This window comes from Polypterus senegalus, chromosome 16 (genome assembly GCF_016835505.1).
Source record: "Polypterus senegalus isolate Bchr_013 chromosome 16, ASM1683550v1, whole genome shotgun sequence".
Lineage (NCBI taxonomy): Eukaryota > Metazoa > Chordata > Cladistia > Polypteriformes > Polypteridae > Polypterus > Polypterus senegalus.
In genome coordinates this window covers 9220941-9247261 of record NC_053169.1, presented here as the reverse complement: position 1 = coordinate 9247261, position 26321 = coordinate 9220941, and the positions used below count along the sequence as shown (strand labels likewise).

The 26321-nt window shown below is 40.4% G+C and overlaps 1 protein-coding gene across 1 annotated transcript in view; it reads right to left on the bottom strand.

Annotated features, from left to right (window-relative positions):
• Nucleotides 1-25380, bottom strand: part of prim2 (DNA primase subunit 2) — a 438807-nt gene extending 413427 nt beyond the window's left edge. The window contains exons 1-5 of the mRNA XM_039738199.1: nucleotides 25191-25380; nucleotides 22506-22694; nucleotides 18049-18161; nucleotides 15168-15253; nucleotides 4017-4137 (exon numbers count right to left, since the gene is read on the bottom strand). Coding sequence (XP_039594133.1) covers nucleotides 4017-4137; nucleotides 15168-15253; nucleotides 18049-18161; nucleotides 22506-22656 — 471 coding nt within the window. The 5' untranslated portion in view covers nucleotides 22657-22694; nucleotides 25191-25380. The remainder of the gene's footprint in view (nucleotides 1-4016; nucleotides 4138-15167; nucleotides 15254-18048; nucleotides 18162-22505; nucleotides 22695-25190) is intronic.
• Between the last annotated feature and the right edge of the window lie 941 nt (nucleotides 25381-26321).

Genomic DNA, 26321 nt, shown 5'->3' with positions numbered 1-26321 from the left:
TAAAGTAAAGCTATAGGTCTGCATAGTAACATCTTTTCAGTCCCACTGCCAACAATGTTGTATACCATTTTCAACTGAATAGACTATTGATAAGAGGAACCTTCTTGCAAAGTAAATAAATAAACTATGTCGAAAAACCACCCACCACCCACTCTCAATGACAAAAATAATCACAACTCTTAACTGTAGTCTTCAAGTCAGGTCCTGAGGAAATGTAGACTTCTAAGCCAGACCACAGAACATACAGTATGACAAAAACTCAACACCTTGGTCTGATACAGCGGGTCCACGGCTCAGAATAAAAGCCCAGTTTTTAAATAAATAATTGCGGCTTAAAGAGGGGGTCTGATGGTGTGGTCAGAGCAGTTCTCGGACACCACGTGCTGCGGTCATTCCCTCGCTTATGTGCAGAGGTGAGAAATCGTTCGCATCTGTAATTGATGCCGGGAGCTGCTAATTGCCACACCTGAGCCACGTCCCCCTTGATAAATAGGAGAAGCACGAGTGCAGAAGGAGGAAGATGAGGAAAAAAAAAAAAAGGCTTGGAAAGCAAGAGAGCAGTATATGAAGAGAGATGAAAGAGCCATCCAGCTGTGAAAGAGAAAGGTCAACGCGGTCAGGGGTCCTGGATAGAGCGAGTGATCGGTGCTCATGGGACAGGATCGCTCCCAGTAAGGTTTTTAGAAGAGTGGGTTCGATCGGGGAAGAGTCCGCCCTAGGGATCCATAGGACCACTTTGAGTGTGAGAAGGAAGACAGGAAGACAACCGACCCCAAGCGGTCAGGCAGACGCCAGGTTCAAGAGCTCACGGAAGCCAGATGGGAGCATGAAGCGGAACCCGCATTGTCATACCTGGGTAATATCCCAGACCATGTCATCTGTGCTGCCATAACAGTAGCGGAGAAGGAATAAAATGCTGGGGTGCAATACATGAGCATATACTTCATAAATTCAATGGAATTAACACCTAAGAGACAAGAACAACAAGAAATATAGCAGCAGAGAAGTTTTTTTTTTTTTTAATGAGCAGACCAAGTCCACAACCACAACATATATGACATCACACAACTGTATGCACACTTTAACAAGTGGGCAGAGCAGCACATGATAACTGATAAAAGGAAATACATACATTGTTTTCATAAAAGAAGCTGGGTCACTACAAGAGTTTTAATATGTGTTTGGTAGAGAGTCAAAACGTGTCTGGAATTGTGTTAAAACAATGCAACTCTCCTTCTATAATGGAATGTGGCTTTTGTTGTTTTGATGGGGGTGGTGTTGGAAAAACACTGCTGCACAATCTCCCATAAGAGCTCAAATGGGGCGAGATCTATTGACTCGTGCAGGGCAGGAAATTCGGCACAGGACTGTGCATAAAAAGTCGTCTTCTTCTTCTTTCAGCTGCTCCTGTTATGGGCCACCACAGTGGATCATCTTCTTCCATATCTTTCTGTCCTCTGTATCTTGTTTTGTCACCCCCATCACCTGCATGTCCCCTCTAACCACATCCATAAACCTTCTCTTAGGCCTTCCTCTTTTTCTCTTGCCTGGCAGCTCTATCCTTAGTACCCTTCTCCCAATATACCCAGCATCTCTCCTCTGCACATGTCCAAACCAACACAATCTCACCTCTCTGACTTTGTCTCCCACCCGTCCAACCTGAGCTGACCCTCTGATGTCCTCGTTTCTAATCCTGTCCATCCTCGTCACACCCAATGCAAATCTTACCATCTTTAACTCTGCCACCTCCAGCTCTGTCTCCAGTGCCACCGTCTCCAGCCCATATAACACAGCTGGTGTCTCTACCATCCTGTAGACCTTCCCTTTCACTCTTGCTGATATCCGTCTGTCACAAATCACTCCTGACACTCTCCTGCACCCATTCCGCCCTGCCTGCACTCTCTTTTTCAAATCTCTTCCACAATCCCAATCCGAATTATTAATGCACAAATTTTCTACACATTTATTTATTTATTTGGTAAGCACTCTGTCTTACTTACTGTAAGAATAGTCAACATCACTTTTTAAATCACTATTTTATAATTATACCAAATATGTTACATAGGAATTGATTTTTGTTTTTCCATTGCTTAAATTTTGTTAAGGTCATATGCACAGGATGTCAACTTCCTGTTGTCTGCCATTGATCTTGACCGGGACTCACATTAGTGGAATATAGTCTGGCATCTCTGCAACCCAGAGCCTCAACCAGAGATATGCTTGGTGGCATTCAGCAATCGGCATTTCAGCACGGTTGTGCAAATGTGCAGCAAGATTGCACAGGGCCTGACTGCACATAGTGTGCATTGTCCAGTGTTTACACTGCTCTTTAGAAGAAACTTGGCTAAGCTTTGCTAAACTGAAGGATAAAAATTAGGATAAAGTATATTTTTGCACTTCAATAATATAGAAATTCAAGAACCTGGACTATTTAGTGAATTTATATTCAGGTTGGTTCTTTTTTTATTTAACAGCCTATAGCTGCCTATTCATAGCTGGGTTGAAAAAGAAACACACAATCATTAATTATTTAAAATATTTATAGAGGGCTGTCTTTAAATCTGAATCTGAAAAGTAAAAATCAGTGACACACACAATCAGATTACAAGCAATGCTCAAGGATAACATAAGCATTATGAAAATCATCTGTAGAAGGCTCCCACCCCTCTAACTCCAAAAAGAAGGACATTTCAGCAGAAACATAAGGACTTTCTCAAGGATACCACAATTCAATTTTACATTCTATTACTGTGATTTGGAAATGTATATTCTGAAAAGCAACTAATAATAGTCATAGCTATTCTCAAACCCACTCCAATTGAGAGGAGCAGGGAGAAAGAGCCAATACTGGCATTACTGGAGACAACGCAGGAAAAGGTCTTCAATAGGGTACCAGTCCATTACAAGATTCACTCACACACACACAAACACATTTACATTCACACCTGATCATTTAAACAAACTGGAGTATCCAGAAGAAAAACGTTCAAAATTCACACAGATACTCAGATGCTGAATTTGTACTTGGTACGCTGGATCTATAAAGTGACCGTGCTAATCAGTATGTAATACTGTGGCACCTAAGCTAAAAATATATTTTTTAACAAATATTTGACACTCCTTAAATTAACATAATTCACACTTACAGCTTTATGCAGTCTGCATAACTCCAGAAAAGTATACCCTAACATAAAAAATTATAGTACAGACAACTATATTTTTTTTCATAGTATATTTTATATACTCAAATTTTTTGTATTATTCTACTGGTGTAATTTTTCTCTAGCAGGTCTGATTTTTTAGGACCAAATATGAGTGGAAACTGCTAAATGCAAAATTTATGAAAAGTGACAACACATTTAAAGGCGGGGGATTCCTTCCCAATTTCAAAAATAAATTTGGAGTCCTTGAATAGCACAAGAGAAGGAATATGGCTTTAATATTGTAGTCTTCAAACATAAATCGGTCACTTTTTCTTATGCATGGGAACATTATCAAACTAGAAGGACACCATCAGGACAGAAATATTTCAACAAACAATGAACATGACCATTCAGAATTGGTTTTAATTGCTAATAAAGGGAATCAGTGCACCTAAACATCATCTTGAAAATGAACCATATAACATGACAGCACCACCAAGTTTTTTCATTTTAAAATACTACTGTGATTCTACCCCACTTACCCAGAAAAGTCCATTTTTCCCTTTACCTGCCACAAACTAATTATAGCACCACTCTCTGTGTATGGCACTAATTTCTTTAACAACCTAGACCTAATAAATATAATACAACAAACAAATGCATAGTTATCAACAGAAGTTATCAACAGAAATCTCAATGGAGTTTTTTTGTTTTTTTTTTTATTAAAAAGGTAGTTTAATAAATATATGGAGTTGTTACGTGACATTGCCATTTGTATTCTGTCCTCTGATCCACAACCAACCAATCATCTTTAATAGTATCAAAAGACCTACACAAGACTTAAAAAATACACAAAGTATTTCAAATACTCACAGAGTTATAGATAAGGTTGTTGATATTCAGAAAATTCTGGAAATGTTCTGGAGGAATATCATGAAATCTATATCTAAATAAATCCATTTCTTGTTGAATAAACCAACGCCTCAGATCTTCCCTACAATAATAACAAAAAAGAAAAATAGTTCAAATAATACATAAAGTTAAATCATAGTCTTTAGAAAATATGTTACACAATCTGTCACATAATATTTGAAGACTTATCCCAATGCTAACTTTCTCAATTATGTACTTCACAACCGAGGCCTTGGTATCTTAATATGGACAGAATGTCAAAGGGATTTCTATGAAAAACTAATAAAACTTGTCACCAAGTACAACTTTGAAGCACTTAAACATATTCTGCATATGGAAATGCAGCACTAGATCTGGTTTTGTTTTGTTCTAAAAACCAAAGTGGACAATATTTTGATTCTCTTATTTTTTTAATATGTTTAGAAAACAAGGCGATATATCAAAAAATTTATTTTGCAAAACAAAAATTAAGGGTAGCCATACTGAATTTTCTTGAAATTTGAAAATATATCATGCAGTTCCTGCACATTAACTGCTGTAATACATGAAAATTTCCAGAAGATGGGAGTGTTGTTCAGCCATCCCATTCCAATTAATTTTTTTAAATAGTACTTCATTTGTCAGAAATGTAACACACATATACATATATATACACATATACATATATATACACATATACACACACACATATACATATATATATACACATAATATACATATATACACATAATATACATATATACACATAATATACATATATATATACACATAATATACATATATATATACACATAATATATATATATATATATATATATTGACTCACTGACTCATTCTCTGACTGACTGACTCACTCATCACTAATTCTCCAACTTCCCGTGTAGGTAGAAGGCTGAAATTTGGCAGGCTCATTCCTTACAGCTTACTTACTAAAGTTGGGCAGGTTTCATTTTGAAATTCTACGCGTAATGGTCATAACTAGAAGCTATTTTTCTCCATTTACTGTAATGGAGTTGAGCTCGAAAGTCGTGGGGGCGGAGTTTTGTGTGACATCATCACTCCCACGTAATCGCAGCAGTACATAGAAAACCAGGAAGAGCTCCAAAACGCTGAAGAAAACATACATTATATAATTAAGAAGGCAGCGAAACAATTAGAAGCGAGCAAGTGACATATAAAACCATATTCAGCGGCTCACGTGAACTGATGCAGTGCGGAGACAAAAAGCAACAGTTCCAAAGAGTGCTGAACAAAAACCGAATTACACTGCTACGCTCAAATAGACAAACCACACGCGTGCTAATAGTAGAGGCTTCGCCTCTAGCGCCGGCGTCTGAGGTTCAATTCCCAAGAGGGGATGCACTGAGTATGTACGCGCGCTTCTCGATTCATTTTAACCTCGCATCTCCTTAGTTTGAGACGTATGAAAACACATGCGGTTAACGCAGAAACACAGATCACCTATTGAAGCTTCATGAATAATGGATACTTTATTCGCGATCAATGATTGTTTTGGTAAAGCCATACTCCGTGTATACATTAGATGAACGGTAAAAAAATAAAAGCGAGGGGACGGTAACTTACTGAGGCACACAAGCAAAACCACAATAGCACGCGGGCTCGATGTACTGTAGTGCGCGTCAACTCGATCTGACTTGCGCGATCACATTCCAAAAAATATTTCATTTCAAGTTCTATATAGTCCATGTGTGTCAAACTCAAGGCCCACGGGCCACATCCAGCCCGGCGTGTAATTATATCCGGCCTGCGAGATCATTTTATATACTATATTATTGTTATTAATGGCCCGGGGATATGAAGAGCTGGTAACACAATAAACTACAGATCCCATAATCTAGCGCTTCAGCTGCCTTGCCGAACACTTACCACGTTAATCAAGTCTAGCTTATGATGCTATGATGCTATAAGTTATTGCGAAGCTAGCCCACACGATGCCAAAGAGAAAAGGTGATTCTGAACATAGAGCCTTTAAAAACCGATGGGAGGCTGAGTATATGTTTACTGACATTGCCAGTAAACCCGTGTGTCTCATTTATGGAACGTGTGTACAAAAACTGGGGTCTCCTGCCCAGCAAAAGTCGAGCAGCCGGCACGAGCGCATAGCTGTGCCGGCCTTTGAGACGCTGACTGCGCTTCTGCCTTAAGTCAAAGTGAGCACTTTTAATTTTTTTCATCCTCCCCCTGAGCTATAGCCCAGACAAGTGCAAACACAGGACCCCTTTTCTACACCACGGCAAAATAATATTAAGGCGATTCACACTTTCTTTTGCACGTATACGATTATGAGGTCCTCAGCTCGGATTACAAAGACACGTACACGAGTGGAGGACTGACAGTGCCATCACAGCCGATTAATGGCAGGGACGTCTCACCAGTCTACACAAGACCCACCGCGACTGTCCCCAAAAGGCGATCATAACGTCATAACATCACCGAACACATCTCTCTATGCTATATAAAAGAAAAAGGCAACTTTCCTTTCTTTACACCTTTTTTCCTTTTATCCCAAACAAAAGCCTTTCTCTCTTAACACTGCAGAGGACACAAAACAAATTTTCTTTAATTGCTGGTAATACCGGTAAGGCACATTACCAGAGGCAGAAATTTGAACGTTCACATAGAAAATGTAATTTCTATACCACAGCCGTCGTGTAGCGCCTTTCAAAAGGGATCAACTACCGAGAGATGATCCATATACATTTTAGCTGCTGTTAGTACTACTTACCTGTTCTGTTATACCGTCTTTTAAAATGTAGTTTACCTGCAACCACTCGAGTAGTGCTCAATGTACCTGTACTTCTTAAAACGTTAATGTTTTACTGTTTAATAACTTCATCCATCCATCCATCCATTCTCTTCCGCTTATCCGAGGTCGGGTCGCGGGGCAGTAGCTTAAGCAGAGGCCCAGACTTCCCTCTCCCGGCCACTTCTTCCAGCTCTTCCGGAGAATCCCAAAGCTCCCAGGCCAGCCGGGAGACATAGTCCCTCCAGCGTGTCCTGGGTCTTCCCCGGGGCCTCCTCCCGTTGGACGTGCCGGAACACCTCACCAGGGAGGCGTCCAGGAGGCATCCTGATCAGATGCCCGAGCCACCTCATCTGACTCCTCTCGATGCGGAGGAGCAGCGGCTCTACTCTGAGCCCTCCCGGATGACTGAGCTTCTCACCCTATCTTTAAGGGAAAGCCCAGACACCCTGCGGAGGAAACTCATTTCAGCCGCTTGTATTCGCGATCTCGTTCTTTCGTCACTACCCATAGCTCATGACCATAGGTGAGGGTAGGAGGTAGATCGACTGGTAAATTGAGAGCTTTGCCTTACGGCTCAGCTCCTTTTCACCACGACAGACCGATGCAGAGCCCGATCACTGCGGATGCGCACCGATCCGCCTGTCGATCTCACGCCCATTCTTCCCTCACTCGTGAACAAGACCCCGAGATACTTGAACTCCTCCACTTGGGGCAGGATCTCTCCCCAACCCTGAGAGGGCACTCCACCCTTTTCCGCTGAGGACCATGCTCGGATTTGGGAGGTGCTGATTCTCCTCCCAGCCGCTTCACACTCAGCTGCGAACCGATCCAGAGAGAGCTGAAGATCACGGCCTGATGAAGCAAACAGGACAACATCATCTGCAAAAGCAGTGACCCAATCCTGAGTCCACCAAACCGACCCCTTCAACACCCTGGTTGCGCCTAGAAATTCTGTCCATAAAAGTTATGAACAGAATCGGTGACAAAGGGCAGCCCTGGCGGAGTCCAACTCTCACTGGAAACGGGCTCGCCTTACTGCCGCAATGCGGACCAAGCTCTGACACCGTTGTACAGAGACCAACAGCTCTTATCAGGGGTCCGTACCCCATACTCCCGAGCACCCCCACAGGATTCCCGAGGGACACGGTCAATGCCTTTTCCAAGTCCACAAAACACATGTAGACCGGTCGGGCAAACTCCCATGCACCCTCCAGGACTCTGCTAAGGGTGAAGAGCTGGTCCACTGTTCGCGACCAGGACTAAAACCACACTGTTCCTCCTGAATCCGAGGTTCACTATCCGACGGACCCTCCTCTCCAGAACCCCGAATAGACTTTTCCAGGGAGGCTGAGGAGTGTGATCCCTCTATAGTTGGAACACACCCTCCGTCCCCTTTTAAAGAGGGGACCACCACCCCGGTCTGCCAATCCAGAGGCACTGTCCCGATGTCCATGCGATGTTGCAGAGACGTGTCAACCAAGACAGTCCTACAACATCCAGAGCCTTAAGGAACTCCGGCGATCTCATCCACCCCGGGGCCCTGCCACCAAGGAGTTTTTTGACCACCTCGGTGACTTCAGTCCCAGAGATGGGAGAGCCCACCTCAGAGTCCCCAGGCTCTGCTTCCTCATTGGAAGGCATGTTAGTGGGATTGAGGAGGTCTTCAAGTACTCCTCCCACCGACCCACAACGTCCCGAAGTCGAGGTTGGCCGCGCACCATCCCCACCATATACGGTGTTGACACTGCACTGCTTCCCTCCTGAGACGCCGGACGGTGGACCAGAATCTCCTCGAAGCCGTCCAAAGTCGCTCTCCATGGCCTCTCCAAACTCCTCCCATGCCCGAAGTTTTGCCTCAGCAACAACCGGCAGCGTTCGCTTGGCCTGCCGGTACCTATCAGCTGCCTCCAGAGACCCACAGGACAAAAAGTCCTATAGGACTCCTTCTTCAGCTTGACGGCATCCTCACCGCCGTGTCCACCAACGGGTTCGGGATTGCCGCCACGACAGGCACCACCACCTTGCGGCCACAGCTCCGTCAGCCGCCTCAACAATAGAGGCACGGAACATGGCCCATTCGACTCAATGTCCCCACCTCCCTCGGGGCGTGGTTGAAGTTCTGCCGGAGGTGGGAGTTGAAGCTACTTCTGACAGGGGACTCTGCCAGCCGCTCCCAGCAGACCCTCACAACACGCTTGGGCCTACCAGGTCTGACCGGCATCTCCCCCACCATCGAAGCCAACTCACCACCAGGTGGTGATCAGTTGACAGCTCCGCCCCTCTCTTCACCCGAGTGTCCAAGACATATGGCCGCAAGTCCGACGACACGACCACAAAGTCGATCATCGACCTGAGGCCTAGGGTGTCCTGGTGCCAAGTGCACATATGAACACCCTTATGCTTGAACATGGTGTTCGTTATGGACAATCCGTGGCGAGCACAGAAGTCCAATAACAAAACACCGCTCGGGTTCAGATCGGGGGGGCCATTCCTCCCAATCACGCCCTTCCAGGTCTCACTGTCATTGCCCACGTGAGCATTGAAGTCTCCCAGCAAAACGAGGGAATCCCCAGAAGGTATGCCCTCTAGCAACCCTCCAGAGACTCCAAAAGGGTGGATACTCCAAACTGCTGTTCGCATACGCACAAACAACAGTCAGGACCCTTCCCCACCCGGCGGAGGGAGGCCACCCTCTCGCCCACGGGGTAAACCCCAATGCACAGGCTCCAGTGGGGGCAATAAGTATGCCCACACCTGCTCGGCCTCTCACCGGGCAACTCCAGAGTGGTAGAGAGTCCAGCCCCTCTCAAGGAGATTGGTTCCAGAGTCCAAGCTGTGCATCGAGGTGAGTCCGACTATATCTAGCCGGAACCTCTCGACCTCGCGCACTAGCTCAGGCTCCTTCCCCTTCTCTGTTTAATAACTTATAGACTATATTTTATTATTTTTCCCTTGCACTCAGAGACCAAAGCTACACACACACACACATATAGACACATACATATATATATAATTTGTGTGTGTGTGTATGTATGTATGTGTGTATATTTAGATATCTACTGTATACACATACATATAGATATAGATATAGATATATAGATATAGATATAGATATATACAAACCGGATTCCAAAAAAGTTGGGACACTATACAAATAGTGAATAAAAACTGAATGCAATGATGTGGAGGTGCCAACTTCTATTTTATTCAGAATAGAACATAAATCACGGAACAAAAGTTTAAACTGAGAAAATTTATCATTTTAAGGGAAAAATATGTTGATTCAGAATTTCATGGTATCAACAAATCCCAAAAAAGTTGGGACAAGGCCATTTTCACCACTGTGTGGCATCTCCCCTTCTTCTTACAACACTCAACAGACGTCTGGGGACCGAGGAGACCAGTTTCTCAAGTTTAGAAATAGGAATGCTCTCCCATTCTTGTCCAATACAGGCCTCTAACTGTTCAATCGTCTTGGGCCTTCTTTGTCGCACCTTCCTCTTTATGATGCGCCAAATGTTCTCTATAGGTGAAAGATCTGGACTGCAGACTGGCCATTTCAGTACCCGGATCCTCTTCCTACGCAGCCATGATGTTGTGATTGATGCAGAATGTGGTCTGGCATTATCTTGTTGAAAAATGCAGGGTCTTCCCTGAAAGAGATGACGTCTGGATGGGAGCATATGTTGTTCTAGAACCTGAATATATTTTTCTGCATTGATGGTGTCTTTCCAGACATGCAAGCTGCCCATGCCACACGCACTCATGCAACCCCATACCATCAGAGATGCATGCTTCTGAACTGAGAGTTGATAACAACTTGGGTTGTCCTTGTCCTCTTTGGTCCGGATGATGTGGCGTCCCAGATTTCCAAAAAGAACTTCAAATCGTGACTCATCTGACCACAGAACAGTCTTCCATTTTGCCACACTCAATTTTAAATGATCCCTGGCCCAGTGACAACGCCTGAGCTTGTGGATCTTGCTTAGAAATGGCTTCTTCTTTGCACTGTAGAGTTTCAGCTGGCAACGGCGGATGGCACGGTGGATTGTGTTCACTGACAATGGTTTCTGAAAGTATTCCTGAGCCCATTCTGTGATTTCCTTTACAGTAGCATTCCTGGTTGTGGTGCAGTGTCGTTTAAGGGCCCGGAGATCACGGGCATCCAGTATGGTTTTACGGCCTTGACCCTTACGCACAGAGATTGTTCCAGATTCTCTGAATCTTCGGATGATGTTATGCACAGTTGATGATGATAGATGCAAAGTCTTTGCAATTTTCGCGGGTAACACCTTTCTGATATTGCTCCACTATCTTTCTGCGCAACATTGTGGGAATTGGTGATCCTCTCCCCATCTTGGCTTCTGAGAGACACTGCCACTCTGAGAAGCTCTTTTTATACCCAATCATGTTGCCAATTGACCTAATTAGTGTTTATTGGTCTTCCAGCTCTTCGTTATGCTCAAATTTACTTTTTCCAGCCTCTTATTGCTACTTGTCCCAACTTTTTGGGATTTGTTGACACCGTGAAATTTTGAATCAACATATTTTTCTATTATGTTCTATTACAAATAAAATATTGACATTTGCCATCTCCACATCATTGCATTCAGTTTTTATTCACAATTTGTTTAGTGTCCCAACTTTTTGGAATCCGGTTTGTGTGTGTGTATGTATGTATATATATATATATATATATATATATATATATATATATATATAGATATGAGAAAAACACTCATATCAATGACAAAACAATTACATTAACAATCATGTTACGTTATTTTTAAAATTTTTCCTTTTCATACCTTCTTTAAAACACTATTTCTCCGCTGAACGCGGGTATTCTGCTAGTAAACAATAAAATACTGCTCTGTTCCAAAAAAACTAAGCGGCTGATTTTGATTAATTTTTTTTGTAATAGTGATGAGCAAAAAACAATTTAATAAAAAAGTGAAGTAGAACCCTTCTGTTGGAACTTTATTTTAGCTGAGGCAAAGGTCAAATCTAAGATACCTGATTGAAGAATGACGCTCAAACAAAGGCAGATGAATCAGTAAAAAGTTAAACCAAAAGTGTGTCAGAGGCCAGAGGTTTAAGGAACACTGGTCTAGAGTGGTCTTCTTAATAAAATCTCAAGTTTCAGATTAAAGAAATAGTTAAGTTTTTTATTTATGTGCTACTTACAGATTGCCTGTAAAATGAATCATGTTCAAGAACAAAATAACTCATAGGAGTACAGTACATGGAGGCACAGCACCCTGGGTTAAAGATCAATGAAGTTGTAATCATGTCATTGAATGCCAGAGTTTAAGTTTCTGACATTGTGGTTAAGGTAGGTGCTGAGCAGCCATCCTGGAATTACTGATTCAAAAAGGACAATCAGTTGGACAGACTCAAGTCACTCAAAAGTGTATCCATGGGACATAAGTGTTTGTAATATGATTCTGCACATATTTAAAACTTGGCCATGAACTATGACTTTAAAGAAGTTCTGGCAAAACAACCAACACAAACACCTGATTTAAAAATGAGGAATTTAAATATCCTGTGTGTTTCTATATTGGACAAAATCAACATCAGAATCATGATCAGTGAAATGTTTATTAAAGTATTTCATCATTCTGTTTCAATAATAACATTGGTAACCTTGAGCTGATCTTAAACCTCCATTACCAAATGAACTTGTAGCCCTTAGTAGCATCAAGCTATTTTGTACACAATTTTCAAAATTCTAATAGTAAATGTTTCATTTAGCGACGCTCTCTTCTCTGTTGTTTAAACACCCTGAATTCTAACTGATCAATGACTCCTTAAACATGCTCTTTGTTTGTAAATGAGAATTAAAAAACATAGCTTTGAATTTTAATCCCACTAATGTACCTAAGATAGACAGTAAGCAAGACAAGAGACTGATCAATTCAAACTAAAACTTTATCAACTATAAATTGCCATGTTTACTGTATGTGTTTATAATAATCACAGTGCTGAGGTTAACATGGTTAATATTTCTTTTAAAAATTTAAAAGGATAAGTGTCAGGATTTAACTGAAGTGTACGGCACAGAATTTGGTTTCACCGCTTGAAATAAGCACATTCCACCATCCACTGATCATTAATATTGCCATGAACAAAGCCAGCAGGAAGTTGCCCTTTAAAACAATGATGTTAATTATATTGTCCTTTAAAGACAGGTTAAAATGAGATTAGCAACTCACATTTGCTTTCTGTTTAAATCAAAATAAATTGCAATAAGCTTATTAACCTGTAATCTATCTTTTTGAACAGGGAAATTTATAAATACAGACATTTAGTTATCGTATCCATACGAGCAAGACCTTTTTTATTATTGAAGTAAATAATGAACAATATTTGACACTTTCATTTAAGGAATTTGCTTTGTCTTCTACCTACACAAATTATTTGACTATTAAAAAAATTAAATGTTATAGCAGTCAATACTCTCATTATTACTGAATGTAATTGGTGCAGTCGCATTCTGTTGCTAAAAATAGCAGTGCCAAATCCAAATTGTTTTGGCTTTAACATCCAACAGGTCTCTAGACGTTTAAAATATATCAACACAGTTAAGTAGATGTCAGGTTTTAAAATGTGATGTTGCATTTTCCCCTCCACCAAACTGCACACATTGATGACACTTTGCTGTATTTTGTACTTTCTGGGACACTGCGTTACAATATTATCTGCCACAGCATGAAAATCTTAATATTATTCATCTGAAAGGGCCTAATCATTTGACAGAGAGTAACCTAAAGCTAGGGTGCTTTATGAAATGTTAGTTTTTGACAGTAGTAACGCCAAAGATGACAAACAGTGTTTTCTTTTCTTTTTTAAACATGTTAGACATTATCACCAATTAACACAAATGTGCATCTCTGTTCATCTGTCAGAATTAGGGCTCATTTATACTCATGGCTGCCACACGTTCCCAACGTTCATTTGACGCGTCCTCTGAGCAGGTCCTCAGAAATTAATGCAACATGTGCACAAGCTGCATTACCAGCAAAAAGTTGGGGGGCGCAGTGTGATCAAGTCGGAATGTGACGTCAGAGTCTCTGTTTACTATCTACATGTGACAGAAAGCTGCTTTGAGGATCCTCCAGGATCAATGTGCGCACTTCGATGTTTGGTATGGTTCGACATGGCAAAGCAAAATGGCGACATACAGATGCATTCGTGGTGCTTTTCTATTCAAGCGTCGCATATTCCTGATCGTAATGACACGATACATTTTAAAAGCCTCACACACCATCTTTTGTGCTGTCTTTTTTTTCTGGGGCTTCCTCCTGACCTGACAGCAGCAATCACCACACAGAACACATTAAATGTATGATAACCAGCTCTCTGCACATTTAGAATCCTTAGATTTATACTTGATATCACTTTCATGATGAAATGCATTAAAGTATGTATGTTACATTTGACAGATAAACCATTAATTTTGTTTAAATAATGAATACCGTTAATAAGTATACACATGGTGGTGACACAGTGGCGGAGCGGTAGCACTGCTGTCTTACAGGGAGTCACGTCGCTGGTATTCCCTGCCTCTTTTCCTGCTGGGTTTCCACCGTGTGCTCTGGTTTCCTACCAAATATATGCAGATTTGGTTACACTAAAATGATGCAAGTGTATGCAAGTGCTTGTATTCACCTTGCAATGAGCTGATGCCCCGTCCAGGGATTGTTTCTGCCTCGTGCCCAATGCTTACAGGAATGGACACATCCCTGGACTGATGGATTTAATCTTTAAACATCCTTTTCAGAGATATTGTGGTAAGGTGTCATTGGAATTTAATGGCTGTTCCAGGCAATTCACAACAAAGCAAAGCCGAACCTGTTCTCACCGTGATAATATCTTGCACTGACACCTGGTGGATTCTTCCAGATTTACGTAAAGTATGTGCGCAAGTATAAACAGTAAAATGCTTGAGTAGCAGGAGCGTCCACTGGAGCATGCATTGTGTCGTGTGAAGTATAAACCTGGCCTTAGGAGTATCACCAACAGCTCATGTTAAACACTATGAAAGACTACTGTAATTGGAATGATTATAATTTTTCCATTCATATGCAAAACCAGCATATCTCCATGCATGAAAACATCATCTAATCTAGCCTAATGAGTATCGATTTTCAGAAGAGCAGAAAGAACCCCTGGGAGACAAAGAAAATATTAACTATTTATATAATAGGAACTAGCCAGATAGACCACCAATGAAACCAACTGCATATTCAGCATCAAAGTAGACAGCAACACAGCTAAACTATTTTCTAGTGGGAGTAATCCAAAATTAAAATAAAAATAATATTAGAAACAAAACTCACGTTTGGCAGTAGGCCAGTCGCAAAATGAAATGGGAGATGTGATCTTTTCTTCTTTTTTCATATTCTTTGCCCAATTCTTTTTCATCCTGAAATTTGTAAAATAAGACTGACTGCTAAGTAACAGTATTCTATAAATAATTACACTTACACAAAATTAAGTTATAAACAGCAAACTACAATCATTTCGTTGCAATACCTCCATGTAATTTTAATATAGATTAATTTAATGACAAAAATTTCTATAGCAAGAAGAAGCAATTCTCTAATAGTTAATTTAGTAATATTTAAAGCACTGTTCAAAGCAGGCACAAAATGAGTTTTCATTTACTAGCATGAAACCCCAATTGCTGGAACAAACACTTTTTACTCCGATCTGTTGCTTCTAAGCGTCACCCCAGGGTGCTTAACACATAGAATTATTTTCATATTTAAACTAATGGTGTACTAGCCCTTAATTAGTTTGCATTCTACACAATTTTGTTCATAACATCCAGAAAGAGATGTAGTTTACATTACAATTTTCTCACGTCAATGACCTATTGTAAATACTGCAGTTCTTAATCTGTTGGCATCTTCCACTACATCAGCGTTTCTCAAGCATTAAGTATTTGCGACCCGAGTTTTCATAACAGTTTTAATCGCGCCCCCCCTAACATTTTTTTGAAATGTAGATGCATATTTTATTATACCTACTTAACTTTTATCGACATTTATCTAACTCTATATTTATTGTTATAGTATCAGAATCATTTAGTTTAAGTTAATTTGTTTTGGTTTCAACAGATGTTTTTTTCATGTGTTTGATTCTTGTTTTCTTTTTTTTTACATCTTCGCGCCCTCCTTTTTGTTACTTCGCGCCCCACTAGGGGGGCCCGCCCCACACATTGAGAACCACTGCACTACATAAAGCTCTAGTTATTGCAATGGTGTCATTCCTAAAAATACCACAAGGTGGTTCTATTTGCACAGAATACAAGTTTGGTGATAGCTAAGAACTATGCTACTGTAATATATGACACGGACTAAAATTCTCCAGGCAGTCATACAATCACTTTTCAAATATATTCTTGAAATAGTAACATTCTCTTTCAATGTGTGATTTTTTTTTTTTTAATTTACATTAAATGTACAAAAAGAGCGGAATATTGAAAATAAAATTTTTAAGTGTAATTCACGCCTTCTCTGGGCTGGTTTATTCTAGTACAGGATGGCAGGGACTTGAAACACATACCAGCAAGTAACAGGCACAAAATAAGTTTATTACAGATGCACAACCACACACAACAGACCATGCTAATTAGTGTGCTGAATTTTAGATACTACGCTGCATGCTGCATATCAACACGACTTATATTCTGCAGTTGATGTTGTTAGATATCTGTTATTTCATTGGGTTAAATTGTTTTGCTGTTTACTGCTTTACTTGTAGTCTGCTTCCAGTTTCATCTCTTCAAAGTAAAAATTTTAAAAATATCAGTTTTCATCAAAAAAACTCCAGAATATAAAAGCCCTTGTTTACACAGAAATAAGGATATTTGAATATAAACAAAAATGTTCTGAAGAAGCAACGCAAATAAGAAGAATAAAAAAACAAAGAAAAATACACCCACAAACATTTTCCATCTGAGTCCATTCCATCTTTTGTTTTGGATATACACACTGCATCTACTACATAATAAAACACTAAGTCCCTCTAAGCAATCTAACTGGTCATTTTGGCTTTGGTGACACGACAAAGGAAGGGGTGTGAGTGCAAGATGCCCGGGGAGGAGTAAAGAAGTATGAGGCATGCTGGGAGAGTCACCTTCAAAGACAACAAGTGCCAAACACGGACAGGAGGTGAGAAAGGTCCCGTGAACATTAGGATAGAGTCTGAGAAACAGGCTTTACAGAAACGTGCTCAAGAGAGGAAGCTCCAGTTAAGAGATGTTCACGCAAGCAAATACAGAGGAATGGCACACGTATGGAGCAAGAGATAAGTAATAGAATAATTCATAAATATTTACCATTTCTGACAGGTTGCATGGCTAGTATATATATTATATATAAGCAACGGGTGACCTCACCTGGATGGAAGGACAGGGGAGAGTGCATTGCTGAGGCAATACCTCCCATGGGACGCTAGAAGGCAGTTGCCCTTGGGCAGCAGTGGCACCACGGATTCCCGCAGGGCATGCTGGGAGCTGGAATATGGTGCAGCACTGTTAGGGTCAGTGGGGGCTGCCAGGGGGAGCTGCAGGGCCCTATAGTTGACCCCTAGCACACCTGGGAGTGATTCCAGGTAATACTGATAAGCCACCTGGAATGCTGCTGGGCCCTGAATAAAAGGAGCTGCCTCACACCATTCAGGAAGCCAGAGTCAGAAGGAAGTAAGACTAAGCTTGATGGGAGCGGAGGCGACGAAGAAACAGGAGAAGGAGGAAAAAGGACTATGTTGCTCTTTGCCGTGTGAGCTAAACTGTGTACTGTGTAAATAAAAGGCGTGTTGTGTGGCAAACTCGTGTCTGCCTGTCTGTTTCAGGTTAGGGCAGCTGTACGCGCCCTGGTGGTCCATTATATATATATATATATATATATATATATATATATATATATAAATATATATAGCTATTAAATTCTTAGTTCTGACTTGCAAGCAGATTATTTGGGTGGTTGCCTACCTAAATAAACATTCACCACGTCCTCTCAAAGATATAAGTAATACAAAGAGTCTGCCTCAGGTGCTGACGTTTGAGGCTCGATCCCCGCAAGGGGATACAAAAGTGCATACACCTGATGAGCCCCAATAAGGGCGAAACATGTCTCATGTATTCTTCGGCAGATACTGTATTATTATATATAAAAAATATAAAATAAAAAAAGAAGCAGAACAGAAACTTACCACATCCACTCTGTATGGAAAATTCAACTTTCGTAGTTCACCTTCCAGCTTTTTAGAGTACTGTTCACTTGTTTTTACATAACTTACTCCAATGTTCTCAATTGTCTTAAGAACTGAAACAGAAAGGCATATATTAGTTTACTAGGAAAATTGAACCATGAAGCTTAACTACAGATAAATAAAATCAAAATATTCTTATAACAAGGGTGTTGTATTTGGAAAAAAAAAGTCTGATAAATGGCGATTTGTTTTTGATATTCACTCTATTTTCACTAAACCATGGAAATTAGATAATGAGTGTGCTTCTTTCTTAAATGTGACTTTGTTTAGCAATGCTAGCCAAAAAGTATTGCATTTTAACTCAAGCAAAGACCATGTCGCATTAGATGACTTCTCCAGCCATAGCCTTCATTTACACAATCTTAGCAAATCTGAGTCGGCCGGTAGGGTTGCTCCAGTGAAGCCCAGTTCTCTAGTCTGACATACACAGCGACTCACTGCAACTAGTCCACAATTTTGAGACAAAAATCACTGAGGTTTGATTGCATCTTTAGTCTTTAGGCATGTAAACTGACATGGTCTGCTGAGAGAGTGAGATTATATCTCTATATCTATCTATCAATCTATCTATCTATATATCTATCTATCTATAGATAGATAGATAGATAGATATATATATATACACTAATAAAAGGCAAAGCCCTCACTCACTCACTCACTCACTCATCACTAATTCTCCAACTTCCCGTGTAGGTAGAAGGCTGAAATTTGGCAGGCTCATTCCTTACAGCTTACTTACAAAAGTTGGGCAGGTTTCATTTGAAATTCTACTAATGGTCATAACTGGAAGGTATTTTTCTCCATTAACTGTAATAGAGTTGAGCTGGAAAGGCGGGGGGGAGTTTAGGTGTGACATCATCACGCCTCCCACGTAATCACGTGAACTGACTGTCAACGCAGTGAGTAGAAAACCAGGAAGACCTCCAAAAGCGCTTAAGAAAACATGCATTATATAATTGAGAAGGCAGAAACAATAAGAAGCGAGCGAGTGACATATACTACCATATTCATGAGTGCTGCTACCTCGGAAAGAAAGCAAGGTGTAAACCTAAACTTTTAATTAAGTTCATAGACAGGCTACCGCTGGCGTTTCACATGCCCACAGGTAATGCGGGATACAAGTTTAATGAGAGGGCGAGGATATAAGCGAGAGTTTTGATCACTTTGTAACTAAGTTAAAATTGTAGGTGAAGGGGTGTGCTTATGCAAATTCGAGAGACTGTGTTTGTGGGGATTGACAGTTAAGGCGGTGGGGAGTCACGTCATCATCTCCCTCCCATTCATCTTATTTCGCTCTGAGCTGAGCTCCATGCTAACGCCGTCTTCGAAGCAACTTCGTCAGACTGCCACCAAATACTCACAGAAAAATCCACAAGTTAATACACACGCTGTCTCTAGAGTTTCTACACACTGAATCCTCCAGGCACTACTTACAAAAGGTCACATTGACAATCGTGTTACGTTATTTTTAAAATCTTTCCTTTTCTTAGCACAAGCACAGCTGAGAAGCTTCGATACATGTGCTCCATAACGTTAAAAATAATGCATTTAATCACACTTTGCATTACAAGCAAAGGGAGCTTTTGTCAATGCATGATTTCCTGGTACACCGATTACATTGATCAGCATCCCGATTCATTTTACCCTCGCACCACCTTAGTTTGAGAAGAAGTATGAAAAAATATGAGGTTACAACAGAAAAACAGATCACCAATTCAAGCTTTATGAATAATCGATTAAGCCATCAATAATTGTTTTGGTAAAGCCATCCTCCTTCCATTTTATAATTTTTCCGCCACTAGCCATGATTAAATGAGCGGTAAAAAGTAAGAGCAAAGCGAGGGTGACTTATTTAGGCAGGCATATATATGACAGCAACACTCATGACAATGTCAATCATGTTACGTTATTATTAAAATGTTTCCTTTTCTTTTCATTACTTCTTTAACACACTACTTCTCCGCTGCGGTAGCGGGTATTTTGCTATATATATAATATATGAATTACCTCCAAAGAGCGCTGAGACTTTTGATATCATGAACGTGTCTGCAAAAGTCGAGCAAAGGGTAGGGACGTAATCAGTGCGAGCGTATGACCCGCACGTACTGGGAATTTCTCGTTCGTGGGGAACAATTGCAAGCCACGGTCTCCATCACGAATGGGGTTCAACGGCTTACGCACAGCTCCCCGCGCCGGGTAGACACACGTTGATCCATTCAGTGTAGCGCGCGTGCAGTACCGGACATACAAGTGCATCACAGACCTGTTAATGCTCAATCTCACGTGGCTGAAAGCCACTTGTCCGTCTAAGAATTTGGACGCCGACCGCTGTTGGGTCGTTGAACTATTTGGCAGGTGGGAGTCTCATTCGTTTTCGGAAATAACCAGCCAAATCGCTCCACCAACTAAGAACTGCCATGCACCACCACCCACAGAATCGAGAAAGAGCTATCAATCTGTCAATCCTCTCCGTGTCCGGGCCGAGTGAGGTTTCCTGTGTTGAGTCAAATGAAGAGAAAGGCTTCACACCTGGTGGTGCCCTTCCGTCAATTCCTTTAAGTTTCAGCTTTGTAACCATACTCCTCCCTGAACCCAAAGACTTTGGTTACCCGGTTGGCTGTCCTGTTGCGGGGCCTGCATTGGTGAAGCAGGTGAGACGGTAATGAAACAGAGGCACAGGGCTTATTGGTTTTTAAAGACTGCTTCCTTCATTGGGTTTTAACCAATGCACGGAACGAACCAACACGCAATCGTCCGTGTGGTGCGGAGGGTGGAACGGGAGGAGAGGAGAAGGACATCCACTCCGCTCCCTCCATCACGCTAGTCTGCTGATTTCTCGTTCAGTATGCACTGCCTGCTCATGTGCCCACCTCCAACTCGTCACTCAAGTCGTTGTCGTCTTTATACAGTCCAGATGCACCTGTGACTCACGTAGACTTTTCATTGCTCTGTGCGGTTTTGGCTGCCTTTCTATATATAATCCACCAAGACAACCAACCACGGTAGTAGCGAGGTGGGAGGGGTGTGTGTACAAAGTGCAGGAGCATCTAAGAAGACGCATGTTTGTCGCGGATGCGAATTGCTGTATGTAGTGTGTAAAACAGTTTGCCAGGGTGCACGCGGTCGTGCGTCGTAACCGAAAACTTGTTTTTTAAAGACTGCTTACTTTATTGTGTTTTAACCTCAGTTGTAAAGGAATGTTTTAAGGATCCCATGGGATACCCCTCGCAAACCGTTTTACACGCTGCATATGGCGATTCACCTCAGCGAGAAACATGCCTCTATTAACAGTCAGCGTGGGTCGGAGCTGCATGTTGCCTCTACGACAGACGAATATAAATGACGCCATTTTTCTGTGTCGCGTCTGAGTTGGTGGGCGTGGCTCTGCGAGTTGTCGTCGTATCCAATGGTCTTGGAGTTGGTGGGCGTGGCTCCTTCCTGCGTGCGCCATAGGTGTCTAACTTGTCGGGGGCTTAATGAATCCACACCCCTTCCGGCATGCTTTCCATGGTCATCTTGCCTTAGTGAATTATATATATAGATATTTGTACAATGTCAATGGTGTGCATGCCTAATAATAGACTCAACAATAAAAATCAAACATCAAATAAATAAGAACATCTACAACCTTTCTCTCACACACAGCATTCACATCACGAGGTATAATCATCCTTAAAAATGTGTGTGCAAAGGGTGGGAAACATACTGTAAGCAGCTCACATTCCTGTATGATTTATAGGACACAAATGCATAAGACATCAGCCCTAACATCACTGAACTATATACTACTTTCATTAAAGAGAATGAAGTTAAATCAAGCAATAAAAACATCATTTCTTACAACAATCAGATATCTGTTTTACCCGTACATTAAATGAACAATAATTCTTCTGTTTAAGCAGCATTTAGTTATAAAACCATATGACTATCATAAGACAGCCAACAATGTTGACAATATTTACTCCAACATGCAGTCCAATTGCATATTTTCATATTATTCTGTGTTATGTAGGATTGCTATTACATCTATCAAGTTAATCAAAAAGGTAGACTGTGCAATAAAGCTAAGCATTTTTTTTTTTTGAATGGAGGAAACCAAATGTGCTACAAAAAAATATGGGGTTGGGGCAATGTCATAACATCATCTATACTTTGTACAACAACCTTGAAATAATCATTTTGTTGTGGCCTGTTAGGAAATGATCTCTCATAAAACTATAGCACTACTCTGAATTATATTACAACACTATAATTTCTAACAGGGCTATGAACAACTCTAAAGACAGAGCTAAAAGCTGTCACAGAAGGCAAACAAAATCAAGTACAAATATTGAGATTTCTGAAGTAAACATGAGAAGAAATAATGAATACAAAACCTTTATCATAACACCACTTACGTCTTAACCTGTCAACAGCAAATGTCTCGAACTCGGCAAGGGAAATATTTTCAGTCGGTGGCTGTCCATAGAACTGCAAGCTATGTGGATACATATCAGCCTGGCGATCTCCATTCAGACGTGAAATCCTCTGTTTTCTTAAAAACTGCATGATGTCTCTTTTAGAAAAGGAAATATCCCTCAAAAACACTGAAAAATTAAAATCAATAATAAAGAGATCATCATTTTGCTTTAGCAAGTAAATCAATCAATCAATCAACATTTATTTATATAGCACATATTCATACAAAAAAATGTAGCTCAATGTGCTTTACAAAATGAATAGAAAAATAGAAGACACAATAAAAAATAAACATAAGTCAACATTAATTAACATAGAATAAGAGTAAGGTCCGATGGCCAGGGTGGACAGAAAAAACAAAAAAAAAACTCCAAAGGCTGGAGAAATTAATGTATCAGTTCAAGAATATCATCATGCACACACAGTACAATGAGATTCTTACTTATTATTATTATCAAAGTTTCATTTATTCCAAACTTATTCTTATCAAATTTTTGATAATAAGGCAATTAAACAATTACAGTAACAAAGTTACACGATTTAAAAAGTTTTGGGGTTATTTTTCAGTGACAGAGACTGGGTGACTAAACATGGTTGAAGGAAAACTGAATGGAGAAATGTACAGAGATGAATTAACACCTACTGGAGAGTGCTATGGACCTCAGACTGGGCTGAGGGTTCACCTACCAACAGAAAAAAGACATCACAGGTGTGGCTTAGGGACAACTCTGGGAATGTTCTTGAGTTGTCCATCCAGAGCCTGGACTTGAACACAATCAAACACCTCTGGAGAAATCTGAAAATTTCTGTCCACCGATGTCTCCATTAAACCAGACAGAGTTTGAGAGAATCACAGAGAAGAATAGCAAAAAATTGACAAATCTCAGTGTGCAAAGTTTCTTGTGTCATACCCAAGAAAACTTCAGGCTGTAATCACTGCCAAAGGGGCTTCAACTAAGTACCAATTAAGGGGTACTGGAACAATAGAAGAATCTAGACGAGAACAAGCCATTCAGCCCAACAAAGCTTGCCAGTCCTCTACACTTGTTTCTTCCAAAAAAAAAAAAACATCAAGTTGAGTTTTGAAAGTCCGTAAAGTCTTACTGTCTATCACACTACTTGGTCACTTATTCCATGTGTCTATCATTCTTTGTGTAAAGAAAATCAATCAATTGCAGATACTCCTGATCTCAACTCGTTATGTGTATAAAGCACATGTAATTGATTGACTGATTGTAATCTGTGTGCCACATGGGCACACAGCCAATCTGTGGGGGCCAGAATTCTGGCTGGGTTGTTTGGGATCAAATCCTTATTTCACTCAATGACATGCAAATCAATTTATAACTTTGATATAACTTGGATTTTTGGTTGATATTCTGTCCCTCTCTATTAAAATGAAACTACCATAAAATTAGAGACTCTTCATTTCTTTGTAAGTAAGCAAACTTACAAATTCAGCAGGGGATCAATTACTTCTTCCCCCACTGTACATTTAGAAAATGAAAACAAATTAAACAGTGCCTTCAACAAGATACAGAATAAAAATGTTCCTCTTATCGAGAGCCTGGCTGCCATGAAAACCTGAATCTACAGCAACCTTCAATTGACTGAGTTGAAAAGACACACCTAAAATAATGTCATCCTTTCACATTCACCTACCATTAGGAATTGTTATTGCAACTATAAATGACTCTCTGTTCCAACAATTCACCAAATATTTCCACACTTTTATTAGGAGCTAATAAACACTCTGGACATAGCTATTTTTCTGCTTGCTATCCTACTGCTTTATATTTAACCTGTAAATTCCTAAAATTATTTTTAAGCTGTTGTGTTTGTTTCACCTTGATTATTATTATTATTTTTTTTTACTTCAGCTTTGCATAAACCTATTTGTAACTTCATTTTAGAAAAGTGATCTTAGGTTTAAGAGAAATACTATGTAAATAATTCATATTATTATCATCACTCCGGATTAATTAATTATTGTTTTGCAGTGCACTCTAATGATGTTTTCCATTTTGGGTCCCCTTGAGTAAATTTGTCTGACAAATGTAGTATTGCATATTATTTAAAAAGCTCCAGCTGTCAAAGCAGAAAGTCATTATTTTACTGTGAAGTTGTCCTGTAAAGAAGTACAGCTTTGCATTGTTTTCACACTCGCTTTGCTGATATAAATTCTCTTTACAGTGGGTTAGAAACACTGATTTGCTACTAAGAGATATTAAAGTTCTTTTATGCGTGCTTTTTTATTATTATTATTATTCTTGCATGTATAAATTAGCAGTGGTACTTTTGTGTATATTACGCTAATAGTTTCCAAATGTATACTCTTGTGTGATTTTAGTTGTTTTTAAATTCGAGCTTACAATAATAATTATTCAATTGAACCACTGATGTAAGCTACAGCTGATAAATCTGTGATATCTGCATCCATTTAACTAAAAGGAAATCAGTAATCTCTGAAGTATTTACTTCAGAGATATCCGAAAAACTCAGGTAAGAAACTTAAAATACATCAACGTTTCCGTTATCCCTTGAGCACAATGCAACATAAGCAAGAGACAAAATATTAACTTTTCCCCATTTTTCCAGGGTGCATAAAAGCATTAAAGACCTACCTCGGTATAAAAATATGATGTGAAGCTAGAAGCACAACGCGTTGTCCCACTGACTGCTACTGCCGCGGCTGAGCACACTGCGCCGACCTTCCTCCCTGCAAAACCCGCCAACACGCGCATCCAACTGGCGCGCGAGGAAGTGACGTGGTCGCAGCAAACCAATTGCGAAGCGAAATGAGAGTTTCTATGGTATCAGTGCCCGCCTCTGATATGCACTGTCATTTTGTTTCAGGAAGTCAATGGGAAAGATGAGTGAAGGAAGTGTGCGCGTCAGTCATTTGTACTTAGCCAATCATCTAGAGGAATGTCCTAAAAGCCAATAGTAATTGGTGAAAAACTATTGATTGGCGTGTTGCCCGTCCGTACTAAAAAGCCTCCTGTTCCCATGTGTTTAAAACCGCCCACTAAGGCCGGACAATGTTGATTTGAGATCATAACACTGATTCTGTTATCGTAGACCTAGATTATAAACATAATCAATTTTCTAAACTCGTTTATCCGGGGCAGTTTAGCGGGGAAGCTGGAGCCTAGCCCAACAATTATCATCGTGCGCAAGGCAGGAATGATCCCTGGAAAGGACGCCAGACTATAGCAGGGTGAACACACTTTTAAATCATGTCTTAAGCATAAAACTGTTGAAATAATCATTTGAAAGTAGCTGACTAAGCATGTGTAACGGTATTGCAATATATTAAAGATTAAGTGAACTGAGACTTTATTTTTCGTTCGTCCCACTTTCATCAGTACTGTACTTCGTTGTCGATAAAAAGATTGGCAGTTAATGAAAGGAAGGGACCTGCACATTAGGAGGCGTTAGGAGTTTGTGGGACTCAGTCAGTGTGGTGTAAGGCTTCCTACTTCAAACCCTGAAACTGACACTGAATGACCATAAGCAAGTCGCTTCACCAGCCTGTGCTCCCACCGGGACAGCAAAATAAGTGAACATCACGTTATAATTCACCTTCAATAAAGGTGTCAACCAAATAATGAGTAATAATAATTGGCATTTAATTAAATGGTCTTGGGTGAATGTGTGCATGGGAAAGTGTGATGGATTGTGCTCCTCCATTCCAGGTCAAGTGGAAAGGTAAGATGACCCAAATCCTGAGTAACAGGTGTCTATCTATCTAT